Source organism: Mustela erminea, chromosome 1 (genome assembly GCF_009829155.1).
Source record: "Mustela erminea isolate mMusErm1 chromosome 1, mMusErm1.Pri, whole genome shotgun sequence".
In the NCBI taxonomy this organism is placed as follows: Eukaryota; Metazoa; Chordata; class Mammalia; order Carnivora; family Mustelidae; genus Mustela; species Mustela erminea.
Window position 1 is genome coordinate 31,333,446 of NC_045614.1, and position 20,636 is coordinate 31,354,081.

At 41.5% G+C, this 20,636-nt stretch overlaps 1 protein-coding gene across 1 annotated transcript; it reads left to right on the forward strand.

Annotated features, from left to right (window-relative positions):
• Positions 1-102: 102 nt before the first annotated feature.
• On the forward strand, positions 103-1,750 carry LOC116579203 (5'-AMP-activated protein kinase subunit gamma-1-like). Its single transcript, XM_032324231.1, has one exon. The coding sequence runs from the start codon at positions 179-181 to the stop codon at positions 1,169-1,171; it is 993 nt and encodes a 330-aa protein (XP_032180122.1). The 5' UTR covers positions 103-178; the 3' UTR covers positions 1,172-1,750.
• Positions 1,751-20,636: the final 18,886 nt, after the last annotated feature.

Consider the following 20,636-nt stretch of genomic DNA (forward strand, 5'->3'; position numbering starts at 1 on the left):
GGAGCCCGCTTCTCCCTCTGCCTGCCTCTCCACCTGCTTATGCTCTCTCTCTCTCTTTTTCTCTCTGACAAATAAATGGATTAAATCTTTAAACAGGGGGCCTCTGCCCCCTCCGCCCCTTCTGCCCCGCTATCAGAGAGCTTCCTAAAGCGAGCGAACCCAGTCAGCGCCTCTTGAAATGGAGACGGTCACTTCTTCAGATAGCTCCCCAGCTATGGAAAATGAGCATCCTCAAGAGACCCCAGAATCCAACAATAGTGTGTATACTTCCTTCATGAAGTCTCATCGCTGCTATGACCTGATTCCCACAAGCTCCAAATTGGTTGTATTTGACACTTCCCTGCAGGTGAAGAAAGCTTTCTTTGCTTTGGTGACTAATGGTGTACGGGCTGCACCTTTGTGGGATAGTAAGAAGCAAAGTTTTGTAGGCATGCTGACCATCACTGATTTCATCAATATCCTGCATCGCTACTATAAATCAGCCTTGGTACAGATCTATGAGCTAGAAGAACACAAGATAGAAACTTGGAGAGAGGTGTACCTACAGGACTCCTTCAAACCACTCGTCTGCATTTCTCCTAATGCCAGCTTGTTTGATGCTGTCTCTTCATTAATTCAAAACAAGATCCACAGGCTGCCAGTTATTGACCCGGAATCAGGCAACACCTTATACATCCTCACCCACAAGCGCATCCTCAAGTTCCTCAAATTGTTTATCACTGAGTTCCCCAAGCCAGAGTTCATGTCTAAGTCTCTGGAAGAGCTACAGATTGGCACCTATGCCAACATTGCTATGGTCCGCACCACCACCCCTGTTTACGTGGCTCTGGGGATCTTTGTACAACATCGAGTCTCAGCACTGCCAGTAGTAGATGAGAAAGGGCGTGTGGTGGACATCTACTCCAAGTTTGATGTTATCAATCTGGCAGCAGAAAAGACCTACAACAACCTAGATGTGTCTGTGACCAAAGCCTTGCAGCATCGCTCCCATTACTTTGAGGGAGTCCTCAAGTGCTACCTGCATGAGACTCTGGAGACCATCATCAACAGATTGGTGGAAGCAGAGGTTCACCGACTTGTCGTGGTTGATGAGAATGACGTGGTCAAAGGGATTGTATCTCTGTCTGATATCCTGCAGGCCCTGGTGCTCACAGGAGGAGAGAAGCCCTGAGCTGGGGAAGGGGTCAGGCAGCACCCGGGGATATGCCCCACTCACTGCCTGCCCCACGTTCTAGCAACCATGGATGAAACCTTGAGAATTGTGACTCTGTTCCCTGCTTGGGAGCTAGGGAGGGTGCGGGGGGTTGGGGGAGAGGAAGGAGAATGGATTTTTAGCTATCCGTATCCTAACACAGCCTAGCCCATCCTAGCCCTTGACCTCTTAGATGGAGTCCCCTTTCTGGGTGAATGATGGGTTGTGTGCCCCTCAGGCCAATTCTGATCTCTAAGAGATCCCCAGACCTCACCTCTCTCTCTGTCCCTGACTCCACCCTAAGATAATAGCACAACAAAACTCTTCCTAAAGATATTTTTATTCATCCTGCTTCATGCTGTATGGAGGAGGCTGAGTCCATTTAGTGACATTTCTTCCCATAATGGGAGGTGGGAGGATTGTAGGGAGGAGGGTCGTTGGGTTCCTGTGCTATGTGCAAATGAAGGGAGACGGGGGTTATGTGGAGGAGGAGGGCAGAGCGATTAGCTGAGGCTATTGCTTTTCATGGCAAGCCTAATTAAAATGACAGGAACCTCTAAAAAAAAAAAAAAAAAAAAAAAAAAAAATCTTTAAACACACACACACACACACACACACACACAAACACACTGCTGCATAGATATTGTGGTCTCCAGGTGGATCTGGGGGGTAATTTAAAGGAACATCAAGAGCTTCTCTTAGGAGAAAAGTTATGAGTGCTGGGCCCATGGGTTTTCTAATTACAGCTTAGGATGCTTTTTGAGCCTGAAACGGAAGGAAAGGTTCATGCTGTCCATTCTAGGTCACTAGGAGACTTATCATGAATGAAATCAGGAGAAATAAAAGATATGAAGCTTTCCCTATATGGACCTAGTTTAAGGCCTGTAGTTTAAAGACTTCCCATTTCAGAACTTAGGAGGGTGACAGATGCTCGGCAGAAAGAACCTTTGAGCTGGGTTACAACCCCAGACTGCTGCAAGAAAGCCCAGTTTCATGTCCCAGAGATGGTTGGATGAGTCCTGCTGCCCATTACAAGAAGAAACAAGGCCCTTTCATGGAAGAATTTTAAACCTCATGGAAAGTCAACATGAGAAAAACAGAAGGCTGAAGTATGAGGAGTGGCAGATCATCTGGACCAAACCGGTTTTTTAAAGTTTAGGTTGCATTCCTGATAAGTCATGTGACCTCAGGTGAATTACTTATTAACTCTGGGCCTCAGTTCCTTCCCCTGAAAGATGATGGAATTGCATTAGTTGATCCTTTCTCCTGCTTGTGTTTGGGTTTAATTTGTTTAGCTGCTTAAGACGGAAAATTAAACAACTAGTCCCAGAATTTGTAAACTCTGTTTACAAATACATGCATTCAAAACTGTATCTTTCACTCGAAGCACTGCTTCTGCATCCCACAACCTTGATTTGCTGTGCTTTTATTTCACCTCAAAATATGTTTTAATTTCCCTTGAGATTTTCTCTATGACCCACGGGTTATTTATAAGGTTGTTACTTAATGTCCAAACATCCCAGTATTTTCTAGACATCTTATCGTTAATAATTTCTAACAATACTATTGTGGTCAAAGAATTTCAATACTACTAACTATACTGAGATTTGATTTATGACCTAGAATATGACTATCCAAGTGAATGTACCATGTGCACTTGAAAAGTAGGCATGTTCTGCAGTTGTAGGGTGTAATGTTTTATAAATGTTTATTTGGTAAAGTGGTTGATAGAATTGTTCAGATTTTCTCTATGCTTACTGGACTTTATTTTTGTCTCTGTGTTCTATTAATTCATGAAACAGAAATTGTTTCTATTTCTTTCTTTAGTTTTGTCAGATTTTGCTTTGTATGTTTTAAAGCTTGGAATTGGACGCATACAAATTTAGGATGTTTATGTCTTTTTGATGAGTTGACCCTTTTATTTAGATAATTTGCCCTCTTTTTTAAAAAATTTGGGATTTTTTTTTTCATTTTAAAAAATTAAGATATAATGTATTATTAGCCCCAGGGGTACAGGTCTGTGAATCGCCAGGTTTACACACTTCACAGCCCTCACCATAACACACAACTTCCCCAATGTCTATAACACCACCACCCTCTCCCTACCCCCCACCCCCTGGCAACCCTCAGTTTGTTTTGTGAGATTAAGAGTTTCTTATGGTTTGTCTCCCTCCCAATCCCCTCTTGTTTCATTTGTATTTAGTAATACTCTTTTCCTTAAACTCTACTTTATCTGATGTCATTGGAGTCCCTGCAGCTTTCTTACGCTGAGTGTCTGCATAGCATAGCTTTTTCCAGCTTTGTATTTTCAACCCATCTGTGTCATCATATTGTGGTGCTTCTGCTAAACATCATTTTAAAATTGTCTCCTAATCTCTTAGTTTTAACTGAAGAATAGAATCTGCTCTCATTTTATGTAATTATTGATACAGATGGTGCTACCATCTTGGTACTTGTCTTCTATTTGACCCAACTTTGCGTGTGTGTGTGTGTGGTGTGTGTGTGTGTGTTTCTCCTCCTCTTCTTTGGATAAATAGGTATGGTTTTAAAATTTTACCTCTCATTAAAAATTTTTAGTTTTAGGGGCACCTGGGTGGCTCAGTGGGTTAAGCCGCTGCCTTCGGCTCAGGTCGTGATCTCGGGGTCCCGGGATCGAGTCCCGCATCGGGCTCTCTGCTCAGCAGGGAGCCTGCTTCCTCCTCTCTCTCTCTCTGCCTCTCTGCCTACTTGTGATCTCTGTCTGTCAAATAAATAAATAAAATCTTAAAAAAAATTTTTTTAGTTTTATATGCTCATGTATTTTTTCAGTGACAGCTCTGGAGGTCACAATATTCTTTTTTTTTTTTTTTTTTTAAGATTATTTATTTATTTATTTGACAGAGAGAAAGATCACAAGTAGACAGAGAGGCAGGCAGAGAGAGAGAGGGAAGCAGGCTCCCTGCTGAGCAGAGAGCCCGATGCGGGTCTCGATTCCAGGACCCTGAGATCATGACCTGAGCCAAAAGCAGAGGCTTTAACCCACTGAGCCACCCAGGCACCCACAATATTCATTTTTAACTCACTGCTGTTTTAACCTTCAAATACTACCATACCGCTTCATGAAGGAGAACCTTACAACAGTACGCTCCATTTCCTGTTCTTATCCTTTGTATGCTTGCAGTCATATTTTACTTCTACAGGTTTTATAAAACCCACTAAGTATTGCTATTCTTTCTGCTTTTAAACAGTCAAATATTATTTAAATAAATGTGTTATTGTGTTGAATGAAAAAAATTAATGTATTATTGTAGTTACATGGATAAGTGGTCAAAGGACTTTACATTTACCTACATATTTATCCTTTCTGGTGTCCTGCACTTCTTCCTGACGATTCAGGCTTTCCATCTGGTATCATTTTCTTTCAGCCTGAAAAATTTCTTTTATCATTCTTATAGTGAAGGTATGCTGAAAATGAATTGTCTCTACTTTTATATGTCTGAAAATGTCTTTATTTTGCCTTCATTTTGAAGAGTATAGTACTCCAGCTTGACTGTTCTTTTACTTTAAAGATGGTATTGTCTTTGACCTCAATTTTTTCTTTTTCTTTTTTTTTTTTTTTTTGTAAGAAGGCACTTATAATTCTCATTTTTCCCCCTAATATGTAATATTTCTTTTTCATCCTTTAGCTTTTAAAAAAATTTTTTTCTTAAAAACACGTTTCCTTCATCTTTGCTTTTTAAACATTTGACCTGTGTCTAGTAATGGTTTCCTTTTGATTGACCCTACTGATGAGATCTGTGGGTTGACACTGCTCATTGATACTCAGATATTTCTTCTGTCCTATTCTCTGTGCTTTTCCTGGGACCACAGTTACATGTACAGTGGACAATACGTGATAACGATTCATGGACTGCTGATGCTTTGTTATATGTTTTGCACTCTTTCTCTCTCTGGGTTTCAGTTTGGAGAATTTCTCCTGGGCTATCTTCAAGCTCACTGATACCTTCATCTATTCTGTTCAGTCTATTGTTAAACCCATCCAGTACTTTTTTTTTTTCCATTTCTATCATTTATTTTTATTTTTAGCATTTCAGTTGGTTTTCTTATAGCTTCTGCTGAAATTCCTCATCTGTTCATACACATTATCCACCGTTTCTTCTAGATTTTTCATCTATTTTTATCACTATTTTAAATTCCCTGTCTTATACTATTAATATTTGGTTGTTGCCAAGTCTTCCTCTATTGATTATTTCTTATCTGGCCATACATGACTTATTCTTGCTTCTTTGAAGGCCTCGCAGTTTTGTTTGTTTTTTAAGATTTACTTACTTCATTTGAGAGAGAGAGCACATGAGCAGAGGGAGAGACAGAGAGAGAAGGAAAAAATCTCAAGCAGATCCACTAGAGCATAGAGCCTGAGAAGGGACTTGATCCCAAGACCCCGAGATCATGACCTGAGCCAAAACCAAGAGTCAGACGTTTAACCTACTGAGCCAACCAGGCATCCCAAGTCTCACAGTTTTTTATTGTGTCCTACGTATTGTTTATAAAAGCACAACAGAAATTTAAGTAAACATTATTCATCTCCAAAAAATTGTATGTTCCTTATTCTGAAAAATAACATTGGGAGCTGAGTCAGTCCAATCTACAGTTAGCTTTGATGCAGCTTTAGTTCGATTCAATTCACCTGAAGGGTTTTTCCTTTAAGACTTGAGATCTGATTACTGGTAAGCCATCTGGGATCTCTGTTTTGTATCCTCCCCAAGCATTTGGAATCTCTGAGAAGTTTTTTTTTTGCTCTCCAATACTGTGCACCTTGGGTAATTTCTCTCACCCCCCTGCCCCACCCTGAGCCTTTGGAGGACTACTGAAGTGCAGTTTGTAGAAAGTTCCTTGGAAGAACTGCTCTCAGCTCTCTTGCCCTGTGCTCATTCGTCAAGCACTCAGTGGAAGCCTGTGGGAAAGAGTTGATGGATGCATGAAGAATCTTTCTATAGTTGAAGCTTCTTAGAATTCTAATTTCTTATGCCAGCCATTAATAGTTTGTTATCTTAATCCATTTTTAAACAGATTCCTCACCCTCCCACAGTTCTACCAGGGATGAAATAACTGTTCTCCTCTCCCTTATCACTTTATGGAATTTAGTTCATTAGGTTTCCTTGTACCCTTGGCTCTCTATAGCTTATACAAGAAGTCCCTTTAGGGTCATTTTAATGATAGCTTTCAAATTCTGAAGGCACTGGAAGTAGGAATAAACTGTTGGAGACAAGATGGGCATTGTGCATTTGTATAATCAGAACCTGTCTCATAACTTCCCTTTTTGGCTACTTTTTGATAGTTGAATAATAGAGTCAATTAACAGCACAGCAGCCAACGGCAATAAAAGGGTGATGTAAGACGGCACACTGGTAGTCACTTCAGGCACTCCCATGCTGGTACTCAGCACTGCTGAAGCACATCATGGTTTTTCTGCTTCATTTTTGTTACTATCGTTGTTTTCGGTAATAAGAGCTGTTCTGTTTGAGTAAAAAAAAGTCTCCCTGATATGACAGATGTCGAGGTGGTTATGTTTGCTTTCAGCAAATGCATAGGAGGAAAATCTAAGCTATATTCTGTGGAGAGGAGGTAATTGACCAAATATCAAGCAGTTAGGTCATAAATGGAGACAGTGTCCCTGCTGGGTTTCTTCAGGAGGGGTCTAGTTATTTTGGATCTGCTGCGGCATTGATGCATTGGGAAGAAAGAGAGAAAACGCTTTGTATTCCCAAAAAATGAAGGACAGAGGCTTGACTGGGATCCCAGCCTTTAGTGAAGCACTGCTTCTTGCTAACTCAAGAGTTCAGACCCCTCAGTATCTTGGGTCCAATTGAAGTCCCTAAGATTATGCCCATTAATTAAGTCATCCAGTTCACACAGGCATAAAGAGATTCTACTTGCATCCAAAAAGTCTAAGCTTCCTTGCACATTCTCACATCTCTCAATATTGGCCTTTTATTGTATGAACACTTAGGTCCCCAGAAAGTCTCTTAAATCATCTTCAAGGGCAAATGAATGACATTAAGTGCAAGGTGAGTTTGCAACAGAATTGATTATTTCCTCAGCTGATATCAGTGGAAATGTACTGAGTCTGTACTGCACTCATGAAAAACAGATCATGTTTGACAAATGTGGCTGGATATTTTTATACGTTTCCACTATTGCTTGATAAGTAGGAGTGAAGGAGGTGGAATTTCTCTGAATATTTGTAAAGTGCATGACATTGAACCCATAGGTGGAATGATTTATAAAACTAGCAAGGCTTCCTTTCTTGGAAGAGTGGAATTGTCTAGCACAGTGCACAAAGTAAGACTTCCCTGGGTTTGAGTCCTGACTATACCATTTATTTGGGTAACTATCTAGGTCTCAGTTTCCCCAGGGTATTAGAGGCATCCATTACCTATCTCTTATTATTATTTCAAAGAGAATTATTCTTTTTACAGAATTCTGTACATTGCATGGCACACAGTTGATGCTTACTAAGTGGTATTAACTATAACTTATGGAAATTAGATTCATGATAGAAGGCTGCAAGAAAACCCAATCACTAGTGTGGTAATAACTCTTAAGAGCTTTCTCCAATTGTACTTGTATAGTTATATTATTCTAGCCTGGGGGTTGGTTGGATACATATTTTTTTTCTACCACTACAACTGATTAGCAGAGAATTTGTTGCTCAAAATTTTTTGTTCAGTTTTGTAATGCACGGTAGGGTTTAGCAGGAGTGCATTGTTTGCTGTTCTATTTCGTTTCTTTGCCGTTCAAAATTAATAGAATTTGCATCCTAGTGGGAATGGGGGATGAGAGAGATTTGGCTCCAAAGTTCTCTGGGTGTCATGGTAAAACCATCTGGACTTCACAGTGTTAGTGTGGATAACCTGGAGCTGAAACTCACAAGGTGCAGGAAATGGGAGACTAAGGCAAGTATCTGTTATTTCTTGGGACAGTCACACCAGGATCTCAGCTACGACGTCTAATATTTATGTCTATACCCAGATAAGAATGTTGCCAAGTTCTGTAAGTAATGGATCTTACATAATGAGGCCAAACAGAGCATGAAAGTACAGTTATTAATCTCTTCTCTGGCTATTTAAATATTTCCTCACCTCCTTCCCATTACCAAAGAGAGAAGCAAAAGGCAGGACAGGATAGTGGTTAAGATAAGACAAGAGGATGGAGTCAGACAGCCTGGATTTGGACCCTGCCTTTGCCTCATTGTAGATGCTAAGTCTCAGATTCCCCAACTGAAAAACCAAGGTAACTGTGCTTACCTCACTGGGTTTAAAGCAGATAAGATATGTAAAATACAATGTTCCATAAATCTTGACTTATCCTATTAATTCAGAAAAGAAAGCTTATGTTTAAGGCTCCATCTTGAGCCTGAAGATATATGAAGGCCCAGATGTGGACTGAGGTTATTGGCGGCCTTAAACCTCATTTTTAAAGGAGGATCTATCCATCATACCACTTTCAGCTGTAGACCCACAATGGCTTTCACCAGGAGTCTGCTGAAGAGATGTAGAAAAGACCAGTTTGGAAGCAAATGATAAATAAAGCGGCTTTCTTCCCTGAATTCGGATTGAGTACACAGCTCTGCGAGAGGCTTCAAACCCGGCAAGATGTCATCGATGTCAGCGTCAAGGCCAGGAATAAAACAGTGCCAAACCACTGACAGCTGCCCCTGCTGGGCCAAGCATTGATCAGTGAAGGCTCAAGGCTTTGAGATGTGTGGTGGGAGCTGCTCCCGGGTAAGGGAATCACTGGTGCTAGAGGCATCAGGCCAGGATTCGTGTGCCCATCCTTCTGCCAGGGATGCCAGGAGAGCTAATAGGGACCATGGGCCTGCTTGTAGCAAATAACCACACTCTAGTATTTCTCTTCGTGAAATGGCTCCCCTGCTATTTCTGTACGGTTTTTTATTTCACTCAGGAAAATTTGGAAATTCTGGCTCTACCATGCAGGTTATAAGTTAGATGCCCTGAGGAACATGATGGAGTCTTTTTTTAATTTAAAAATATTTTTTAAAAGATATTTTTTAAGATTTTATTTATTTTTATTTATTTGTCAGAAAGAGAGAGAGAAAAAGCACACAAGCAGGCAGAGAGGCAGGCAGAGGCGGAGAGAGAGGCAGGCTCTCGATCCCAGGACCCTGGGATCATGACCTGAGCTGAAGGCAACGGCTTAACCCACTGAGCCACCCAGGCGTCCTTTTTTTAAAAGATTTTATTTATTTATTTGAGAGATGAGAGAGAAAGAGAGAGAGAGAGAGAGAGGGAGGAGAGCATAAGCAGGGTGAGCAGGAGACAGAGAGGGAGAAGCAGGCTCCCTGAGGAGCACGGAGCCAAATGCAGGGCTTGATCCCAGGACCCCATGATCATGACCTGAGCTGAAGGCAGATGCTTAACTGATTGAGCCACCCAGGTGCCCCAAAACAGTGGAGTCTTAAACATTCATCTGTATCTTATTTATCATTGTATTCCTCTGGGCTTAGCACAAACCTTAAAACAGTGATTCTTCCTTCCTTAATTCGGTCACCATCTTATTCGTGCTCCCTTTCTTGTTCATGTAGAGAAACTATCCAATCCAATTTATCATGCCCATTATACAGAGAAGAACATTAAGGCAGAGCAGCAGAAACTATCCCAGGATCACATCCTTATTCAGTAGTTGAGTAAGATTAGAATTCTTTGATTGCAAGCAACAGCTATCCAATACACAAACTTAAGCAACAGACAGACAAACAGACAAGTGAGAAGGCTACTGGACAGCTCATAAATTAGAAGAGCTGAAGACCAAGGCATTGAGAGAGCTATGAACAAGCATACTCAGTGGTCTTGGTGGTAGGGACTCATCAGCAATTTTACCAGGATTCTACCAACGGATCAATCAGCCTTGGCCACCTCATGGATGTGGCCATTCAAGATCCAAATTCCTGGAGAGAGAGACTTCATTTATCATCAGGTCAATTCTTGTCATCAGGGACTCTGGACCCCGTGACTCACACCCAACTAGAATCACATGGGTCAGAGTAGGGGTCAAATTCTCAAAGGATACTGAACAAACAGGAAGAAAAAACATGTATGAAATAAGTATATATTGCATGTTTAAAATAAAACAAATCATTTTCCAAAAGCAAAACAATTTTTAAAAATATAATTCTTAACTTTCTAGAAAGTTCAGAAACAGGCACCTTCTTCATTATGAAATGGTTTTTTTAGTGTACCTTCAGTCTGACAAATGATGATCGAGGCCCTTGGGGCCCCCTCCAGCTTTTCTTCTTGGGACCTGGCCCTATTTCTGTGTTGGAAGTCAGGAAACTTGCTGTGCCAGGACGACTTAACCTACATCTAGAAAATGATGCAGACATGATGGGATATACCTTAGCTCTCGATGAGCATTTTGATCTTTTGGAAAATCTTTTCAGAATTAAAAAACAAACAAACAAACAAACAAAAAAACCCAAAAAACAATTGTATCAATCATATCTTGAACAGGGCAAATTTCAGCCTGAAGTAGAACTATGCCCAAAGAGAAAACACCACTGTCCGGGAATCTGGAAGAGTGGGTTTGGGTCCTGTCTCTGATATTTGCTATTTTGGATAACGCAGCTTTATCTTCCTTGACCTCAGGGTTTTTTGGTTTTGTTTTTAAAATTATGGAATGAGGAGGCTGAACTAGAGATTTTCTAAAGAAATAGTAGAGCAAGTGAATGTGAAAATGAATAAATGTTTTAATACTTAATAGAACTAAATTCTATTCCATGGATGAGCCTTACAATTCTTTTTTTTTTTTTTTTTTAAGATTTCATTTATTCATTTGACAGAGAGAGAGGGTCAGGGAGAGGGAGAAACAGACTCCCTGTTGAGCAGACAGCCCAGCATGGGGCTCAATCCCAGGATCCTGGGATCATGACCTGAGCTGAAGGCAGATGCTTAACCAACTGGCCACCCAGGCGCCCCACTTTGATTCTTTTAAACACCATTTCAGGACACATAAAGATAGACAAGATAGACGCTAATCAAATATTTTCTTCATTACTTTAATTACATTTTTGTTTTGTTTCTAAGAAAAATTAAAATCCCCACTGAGAGCCTGTGGACACTACTGTCTGCTCTGTGATGAAGATGTGATTGTTTTGAATGCCTGAGCAGTCTGGAATTCCCCTTCTCCTTATGACTTCTTCCCTGAGCTGTAAGTTGCTTGGACAATCTGGTGGACACAGAGAGTGCAGACCACCCAGCTTCTGAACCCCACTTTTATTATTTTATCACGGGCAGAAATATTAGACGATATTGGCATTCAATCACAACTCTCTGATTTCATGTGAGGCACCTGCACAACTTCTCCTAAAGAAAACATTAAACAGCAAGTAAGCACAATTTCTGAAGAAAGAATTTTTTAGAGGGATCTTGCAGAGGGTACACACTTTACTTCCATTTTTATATCTAATTTAACTTCTTCGGTGAGGCCCATAGAGTTTAACGGTCATATTTTGTTAATATTATCCCCTGCAAGGGAAAGAGAAAATTAACCACTTCAGATGTCAGAAGCTCTACCTTTCAAGGAGCATCTCCTTGAAAAATCCAGGCACTCTGCTGGTCTCTAAATATAGAGTGTGAATCCTTGCTCTCAAGGAGCCCACAGATGGTAGAGTAGGGATAGGAGCGTCTTTCCATTATCCATTCAATGCATAATCTATAGGTGTCATCATGTCTACCCATGAGGCCGGCTAAAAACCACATTGTGCATTAGCAAGCCCAGCTTGGAGTCCGGTGCCCTGTTCTGCCAGCTGTCAGGTTAGAAAGGAGACGAAGCAGATAGAGGAGACAGAGTCAGTGTCTGTATGTGTTACATCTCTAAACAAGCTGCCACTTTAAGAAAAGGTTTTTTCCTCCCAGGTACTAGCAAAATAAGTTCACCAAAAGATAGCCTAGTGACCAGACCTATCTGCCACTTTGATTGTTAGACTCCAGGGAGTAAACGTCTCTCATTATTCTAAGAGAGAATTACAGAAGATTTCTCTGTGAACCACAGACAACCTTATCTCCATCTTCATTCTTCCGGGCAGTTGTTGTTGAACATGTAAATATTCCCCCTGCTGTGATGATTAGCACAGCTGGCCAGGGATCCTTTATTTTCAAGATGCTGATGCAAGAAGGTAGGAGCCTCAGGAGCACTGCCCCAGGTAAGACTGTCCTCACGGCCAGGTGCTGGTTTAGAGAGTGACAGCACTGGGTTGGGACAAGGGTGAAGTTGTACTTTGTCTTAGCCAAGGTTTATTTGTTGCTACAATTAACATATGCCTCCTCGAATTAGCTGGGTTAAAGGAGAAGGATACGGGAGCATTTAATGGAACACAGGGGTGTTCATTATAGTCTGACCTCCAAAGAGACTGGGTTGAGAAATTAAAAATCTATTCTCTGTCTCTCTGAGACCATAGGGTCTCTCATTTCCCCTCATTTCATTTTTCTCTTTTCAACATTCCTGCTTTATCTCCATCTCCGCATATGGCAAAAGGTGTTGTCCTCCCCCCCCCGACCCCCTCCTTCTTCCGTCCCCCAAGTAGTTCACCTGCCCTTGCCATCACATGTTGAGCCCAGTAAGGACTGAAACTCCTTATCTTTGACTTCAAATTCCCAGGAACGGTCTCTGATCAGCTGAGTTTGGCCTATTTTATCCACCGAAGGTCCAATCAGCTTTCGGAAACCCTAACGCCCAAATAGGGACCCTCAACAAACTCAGGACTCATATTAGGAACCCTTCACTAAGCATTGTCACAAGCTCTTCATGTGCATGTCTTTGTCTGAAAATCACAGAAACCCCACCAGGTAGGAATTATGATCCCATTTTATACATGACAAAGCAGACTAAGAAATCTGTCCAAGATCATACATGTGTTAATGGCAAAAGTGGAATTTAAACCCAGCCCTCCTCAACTTCAAAACCCATGCTCTTTACCACTACCCTTTCCCGCTCTAAAACGGGACTTCTCAAAGTTCAATCGGCAACAGAATCACCTGGAGGGCTCATTAAAATCCAGATTTCTGGGCCTATGCCCAGAGATTCTGATTCTGTAGGCCTAGGATGGGACTCAGAAATTTGCATTTCCTTTTTTTTTTTTTTTTAAGATTTTATTTATTCATTTGACAGACAGAGAGAGCATAAGCAAGGGGGGAGCTGCGGGCAGAGGGAAAAGGAGAAGCAGGCTCCCCACTAAGCAGGGAGCCCAACACGGGTCTCGATCCAGGACCCTGGGATCATGATCTGAGCCACCCAGACACCCCCAACTTGCATTCCTAACAAACACCACCATGAAACTGATGCTGGCAGGCGAGGACCCCACTTCGAGTGGCATCACTGCGCTCATCAGTCATGAAGTCCATATCATGAATGAACAAACCCTCTCTGAGTTCTATGCACACCCCTTAAATAAGTAGAATAAAGAAGTTCTGGTGAGTTCATTTACTTGTTTTCTCTAATCACCTCTAATATTCTGCTTTTAACACTACTTTCTAAGAAAGGAAACCCTGCCTGGCGTAGGATACTTCTATTGTAAGAAACTCTCGGGAGTCCTGGAGATATACACCATGCATAATCTTTGGAGGTCACTGTGGAAGTCACCTTCTATACTTCCCCCTTCGACCTTCCAGTCAAACAAAACAAAACAAAACAAAACCACTCTGACATTCATCAGAGAAACAATTCTGAATAATATGGCTTCATAGGAAGATGGCAAAGATTGGTTTCCCAAACTAGGATATACCTAAACTTCACTCTTCTCACCCCACATAATTTTTGAAAGTTGTTCATATGCACTAATGAGAATGAACTAACTGTGACGATCTACAATATCACGGATGAATCCCTCACACACAACGTTGAACGAAAACAGCCAAACATGATAAAGTGCATACTTCATGGTTCCATTTATACAAAGTTCTAAAATATGCCAACCTCCTTTATGGGGATAGAAATCAGGATCAGGGCACCTGGATGGCTCAGATGGTTGGGCATCTGACTCTTGATTTCAGCTAAGGTCATGATCTCAGGGTCAAGAGAGGGAGCCCTGCATTGGGCTCTGCACTCATCATGGAGTCTGCTTGTTTTCCTCCCTCTGCTCATCACTGCCCCTGCCAAATAAATAAATAAATAAATAAAATCTTAAAAGAAAAAGAAAGGAAAGGAAAAGAATAGAATAGAATAGTGGTTGCTCCTGGAGCAGACCAGCAACTGAAAGGCATGGGTCAGAGCTGCGGTGGGGGGGTGATGGGTGATGGGGAGGGGGATGCCCTGTTTCCCTGTTTCTTGATTCGGATGCGGTCACATAGGTGCATTCAGTTTGTGAAAACTGACCAGCTCATACATTAATGAACTGAACACTTTTCTGTATGTATATTCCAGTATAAAGATTCAGAGGAAGTTAAAAAAACAGAAAAAAAACCTCTTCACTGGTGGGCAAGCAGAATATAAAACTACATTGAGGGGTGCCTGGGTGGCTCCGTGGGTTTAAAGCCTCTGACTTCGGCTCAGGTCATGACCCAGGATCCTGGGATCGAGCCCCACATCAGGCTCTCTGCTCAGCAGGGAGCCTGCTTCCTCCTTCTCTGCCTGCCTCTCTGCTTACTTGTGATCTCTTTCTCTGTTCAATAAATAAGTAAAAATAAAATAAAATAAAACTACATTGAGAGCTTTATCACAAATGTGTTAAACTTTCACACCTAGAAAGAATAAGCTCGAAAGGAAACACCCCAAAATGCTAACTATGGCTGCCTCTGGGTGGTGAAAATGTGGACGACTTTATTTTTATACCTTTCTGCATTATTTAAATTTTCTACAGTATGCATGTATTACATTTACAAAAGTGTTTTAACCTACTAAGTTTTTATTTAGAAACTTTTACTTAAAAAGCAAATCAATTTTATTAAAGTAGAAGCAAATAAGAAGACCAGTCCCAACAAATTCAGAGAAAAAATTCCAGGTCTACAAATGTCTATCTAATACAAATGTCAAAACAAAAAAGTGGCCATGGGAATTGAGGGACCTTGACATTCACTTTATCCTCCATAAATGATTGTTTCCCAAAGACCACTTTCAGCTTCTATTGGTATTTATAAAACAAGATTCATGAGGGAAAGTCACTTAGCAAGTGAGGAAATGGTTATTTCATGAGGTTTGCAAAGCAGGATATGAGTGTCCAAGGACCAAGTGATAAACAGAGTGATAAATGACATTTTAGACCAAAGCTCAGGAATGCTAAAAAAAAAACCCCAAAAACTCCAGGAAACCCATCTCATGCTTCCTAGTACTTTCAATATTTGTGACAGTGATAAAATTGAACAAAAATATAGATGTGTCTGTGGCCAGAATTTTAAAAGCTTTCTTTCAACATTTCCCCTTGAAACTCTCGAAGGCTGAAGTTTTTCAAAGAGGTTACACTTTTATGTTAAGAATCACAACGTGTCTGACTAAAGGAACAATAAAAGTTCTGTGAGTGTCAAAGAGGGGAAAAAGAATGGTGGTGTGATCTTCCATTCTGGTCTCTCAATATTTCCTAAAGCTTCACCAGCCATGGCAACATCAAACACACAAGGAGGAAAGCAGAATCCGTGGGAAAGAGAGGCCCGGGCTGAACTGGCCGGCAAGCGTACACTACTTTGCTGCATTTTGAAGGCAGTGTTTTCAGAGTTTCATGGTTATGCTCTCCTCCCCTAAAAAATCTTCAGTGACAAAGAATTAACCAATGATATTGTTAGGGTCTGGAGTCGACCACCCCTCAATTAGACAGAGAACACTCTCGATAATGCAAGTCACACAGCGAGGTTTATTTCCAGCTAGCTGGGGTCCAAGTATCTGCCCGGCGCAGTGGGTTTCAACAAGGAACCCTGAGCACTCAAAGCCAAGGGTTTATATAACATTTTCAAGGCACTTCTTCATGGCTACATACATATCTTGCGCCCCACTTTGACAGTTTAACTTTGTTCAACCTTTTGCCACCCCGGCGTCACCCTGGAGCCATCCTGGCGGTTAAGTGAGATTTAGGTTTAGGAGAAATTTAACTTTATTTACATTTCCTTCTGCCTCAGCCTCCTTCAGTTTTATGGTGGGGAGAGCGACCTTAGGCCTTGAGGAACTGAGCCATTTGTCTCTGGAAATTGGGCCATTGAAGAGATGGTCTTTTTGTTGTAAATCACCAGGACATTTGCAAACCAAGGGAGACTCCTGTCTTGCAGGATTGTGATCTCTGCAAGTTAACTATTTGTTTTCTGTGGTCCCTGTGGCACCATCGCCTAACCGCCCTGGTGGTATATGATTAAGTTGTTTCTTAGGTTTTAGCTACTTTCTCTTATCTCAAGTTACGTGTGTCTTGGTTAGGGACACTCAGTAAAATGGCTTCCGGGCTTCAGGATGGCCAGTCTTATGTTAACCCACTCTTACAGTGCAAGGTGCCGGCTTTTGCTTTGCCAAAATGGCTGTACTTCGGTCAGGGCTAGACTCGAGGTGGGTACAGCCTTGTTTTTCTTGGCTTCCACACCTGGAGCTGGTTTCCGGGACTTGTTTTTAAGTCCCCTGGGGGAAGGGGAGCAGGGACAGTTTAAGGGTTAAACAACAAAGTTATTGTTTAACCTCCATGGAAGCCTCTGGCTAAAATAAAAATATAAAATAGGTCCTTACAATATGTATTTGGTAAAAACACACACACACATGCAGGCACACAAAGCGATATGTGTGTATGTGCATATGAGCGGTGGTGTAGCATACCAGTGAGAACAGAGGCTCCGGAATCAGTCTCCCTGTGTTTGATTCTTCCAGTCACTACGTGTGTGACTTTGGGCAAATTTTAACTTGGCTGAGGACCAGCTTCCTTGGCCATAAAACGCAAGTAATTTGTATTCCTTCCTTACTGGGTTATTACGAGGATTATGAAAATTTATTTTTTTCTTTTCCTTTTTCTTAGAATTTATTTATTTGAGAGAGAGAGGGAGCGAGGGGAAGGGCAGAAGCAGAGAATCGCAAGCCGACTCCATGTTGAATACAGAGCCCAATATGGGGCTTGATCTCATGACCCTGAGATCAGGACCTGAGCTGAAACCGAGAGTTAGATGCTCAGCTGACTGAGCCATCCAGGTGCCTTGCGGATCATGAAAAATTATACGTAAGGCAGTTATCAAATGACTGCCTTTTAGTTCCAGATTCACCCTTTAATACCCCCTCCACAATAATGGATAGAAGACAGTCATTGTATGGATGGGCGGACATCCAACAGGGGCTCTGCACTTGTATGAGCCCAGAACGTGGGTTCTCAGAGAGCCTGAAGCTCCAGTTAGACTCACCTTTCTATGGCCCCTTCAATAGGACACTGACACCTAGACTTTCCACCCCTTCCTCCCCAGCTCCCTGCGCAAGCGTGCATGCCCAGGTACCAGGAGCACTCCACCTCGCCCCAAGGGCTGCTTCCTGCCTGCCCAGCAGTTATAAACCAGCTCTCACCCAATAAACCAGGGAGTTTTTCTACCATCTGGTGAGCAGCAACTCCCCAGTCTTGAAATGGGGGCCCAAGTTTGTCTCTATTTGGGTACTCTCCCTCAGCTCTCCCCCATATAGAGTTATTTTGTATCTTATAGTTAATCTTTTGTCATAGAAACCAGCAAATTTTTCATGTAAACAATAGAGTTATAAAAGCAGGAGAAGCTCAGGCTTCATAAGACAGCCCAGAGCCCAGGCAAGCCAGGGGTCTCTTTTTACACAGCTTATGATCTAAGAATTCTTTATATTTTCAAACAGCTGGATGAAGAAGAGAACTAGGTATATTCTGTATTTTCTTAAGTAAAATGTTGGAGCTTGACGTTTTGAATGTCCTCCAATGGACTAAACAGACACATGTAGACAGAAAGCATATATTTTTAAAGACTTTATTCATTTATCTGAGAGAGATACACAGAGATAGCAACAGAGATAGCAAGAGAGGGCATCAAATGGGGAGGAGAGGGAGAAGCAGACTCCCTGCTGAGCGGAAGCCCTATATGGCACTCCATCTCGGGACTCTGGGATCATGACTTAAAAGCCAAAGCCAGCCACTTAACCAACTGAGCCACCCAGGTGCTCCAGAAAGCATGTCTTTCTAAATAAAGGAACAGAATACCAGTCACTAGAGGTGGGACGTGAGGTTGCAAGGTTCGTATGCAGATAATTTAAAAGTAAATGTCTACGTTTTAGGGCTTAAAAAGTCCTTTAGCCATTTTTGCTGATTTAGATATCAAGCATGCGTCTTTAGCCCGATTTCTTGACCCTCTCTGTTTTTATCCATTGACTCACTGACATCTAGCAAATTAAAAAAAAAAAAAAAAAAAAAGCCCATGACTTTCATCTCTCTGTAGGTTAACCTCTAAATTCAGTTTGGAATTTCTCTTGTGCACCCAGAGATTCAGTGATGTATTCAGTTAACAGAGAGCCTCGATCTCCAGAGAGAAAAGTAATAAAGGCTGTGGCATACACAAAGATGCATTGCCCAGTTAGCCCATCAAGGAAGGACTTGCTGTCCAGCTTTGGGAGAACAGGGTCAGTAGATCAGGTTGCCCTCAGTTGCAGAAAGCCTCCCTACCTGGGATCATGCCCTTCTAAGGAAGCCTGCATTGACCAACCAATTCAGCAAGGTGACAATAGGAAGGGCCAACCATCTTGGTGATTCAAGACATTCTTTTTTTTTTTTTTTTTTAAGATTTTGTTTATTTATTTGACAGACAGGCAGAAAGGCAGGCAGAGAAAGAGGAGGAAGCAGGCTCCCTGCAGAGCAGAGAGCCCGATGTGGGGCTTGATCCCAGGATTCTGGGATCATGACCCAAGCTGAAGGCAGAGGCTTTAACTCACTGAGCCACCCAGGCACCCCATTCAAGACATTCTCACAGGCAAAATTTGCCCCAAAGTTTCCCTGCCAAGTTGCTCAAGGCTTGTTAGCCTTGCATCACAGTTTGATTTCTTCCTCTGTCCAACCTGGTCTTTTCCCTTCCCTTCAGAGGTACTGATCCCTCATAAAAATCTTGCATGCTAAACTCTGACTCAGCATCTGCTTCCAGGGAACACAATTGGCAACAGACTTATGTTACCATTAACATGAAATAATCTATATTTATTCAATACATTCTTGAGTGCCTAGCCTAGTTTATGTCAGACACTACACTTGGTCCTGGGGTTATAGTAGTAAAATGATACATCTGTGGTTTCTGCCTCACTGAGCTCCAGGTCTGATGGAAGAAACAGACAGAACACAAACAAATGAATAAGCATGAATGGCTGAATGAAAGAAGTGCTTCAGTTTTTATCGTGGTTGACTGGTTAATACTTTGTATACCTTCAGTGAATTGACCCAAGCCAATTTACTTTGGATCTTTCAACAGAACTTGCTTATGGAATATTGGACAACCAGTTATCACTTTTTTTTTTTTTTCCAGTTCAGTGATTTTTCTCTCTGTCTCCTCATTCTTTATTAGGAAAATCATTCAGACTGCAGCTTTCTAGTTTTAGACATGCCCATTGGCAATTGGAGCCTCTAGTCTGGAGACATAATTGAAAAGACTAAAGAATGCACCGAGGACCTTTTGGCTGATAGATGCTGAAAAAGAAGCCAAGGTAGTTTGGTGGAGATTTCTGGAATTCCAGGGTTTCTAATTATAAGAGAAGGTATTTATTTCCTACTGACTCAAACGGTAGCAAGATTTTAGTCAAGGTGATTTAAAGATTAGAGAGAGAGGTGAATGCTTGGGGCATACTGGAGAGAAAATTGGTTATTCTGCCATTAGCTTTTACTCTGCAATGTTTTTACCTTCCAAAAACACTTTAATTGAGTTGGACTTTTTGTCTCTTGGGTATTGGGCAGGCTCCAGAAAGAACACATGCAGATTAGTTGTACATTTTCTCATTAAGTGTTATCTTTCTAAGCTCCCTAGTGGCAAATTAGCTAGTTTTGAAGAATTATTATTGCGTCCAAGCCATCATGGATGCTTTGGGATTATGATGTAACCCAGAAATATTAACCCCCTCATGTGGGTGCCTAGACTGTGGGCAAAGTTCTCCCTTTGCTAACCAATGTTTGTAATAAATACATAAATAATAATGATAGTCAATAATTATTGAATGTTTACCATATGCTGAGAACTGTGCCAAGTATATGATACGTACATTTTCCCATTCATTCCTCACAAGCATCCTACAAGGTAGGTATTATCACCATCACCATTTTATAGAGGGCAAAAATGGGGTTTGGATGGGTTCAATAATTCACCTAGAGCATATAGTTAATACATGGCAAAGCCAATACAAAACCTCAGTGTACTTGACTCCCAAACCACTGTAACATTTATAATAAAGTAAGGTCTTATTCATTTGAAAGCCACCAAATCAAAGTTTCTGTTGTAACTGTTCCATATTCAGCAAC

What these genes read in the sequence shown, in the direction of transcription:
- LOC116579203 (XM_032324231.1), top strand. Translation starts at nt 179, where the DNA reads ATGGAGACGGTCACTTCTTCAGATAGCTCCCCAGCTATGGAAAATGAG.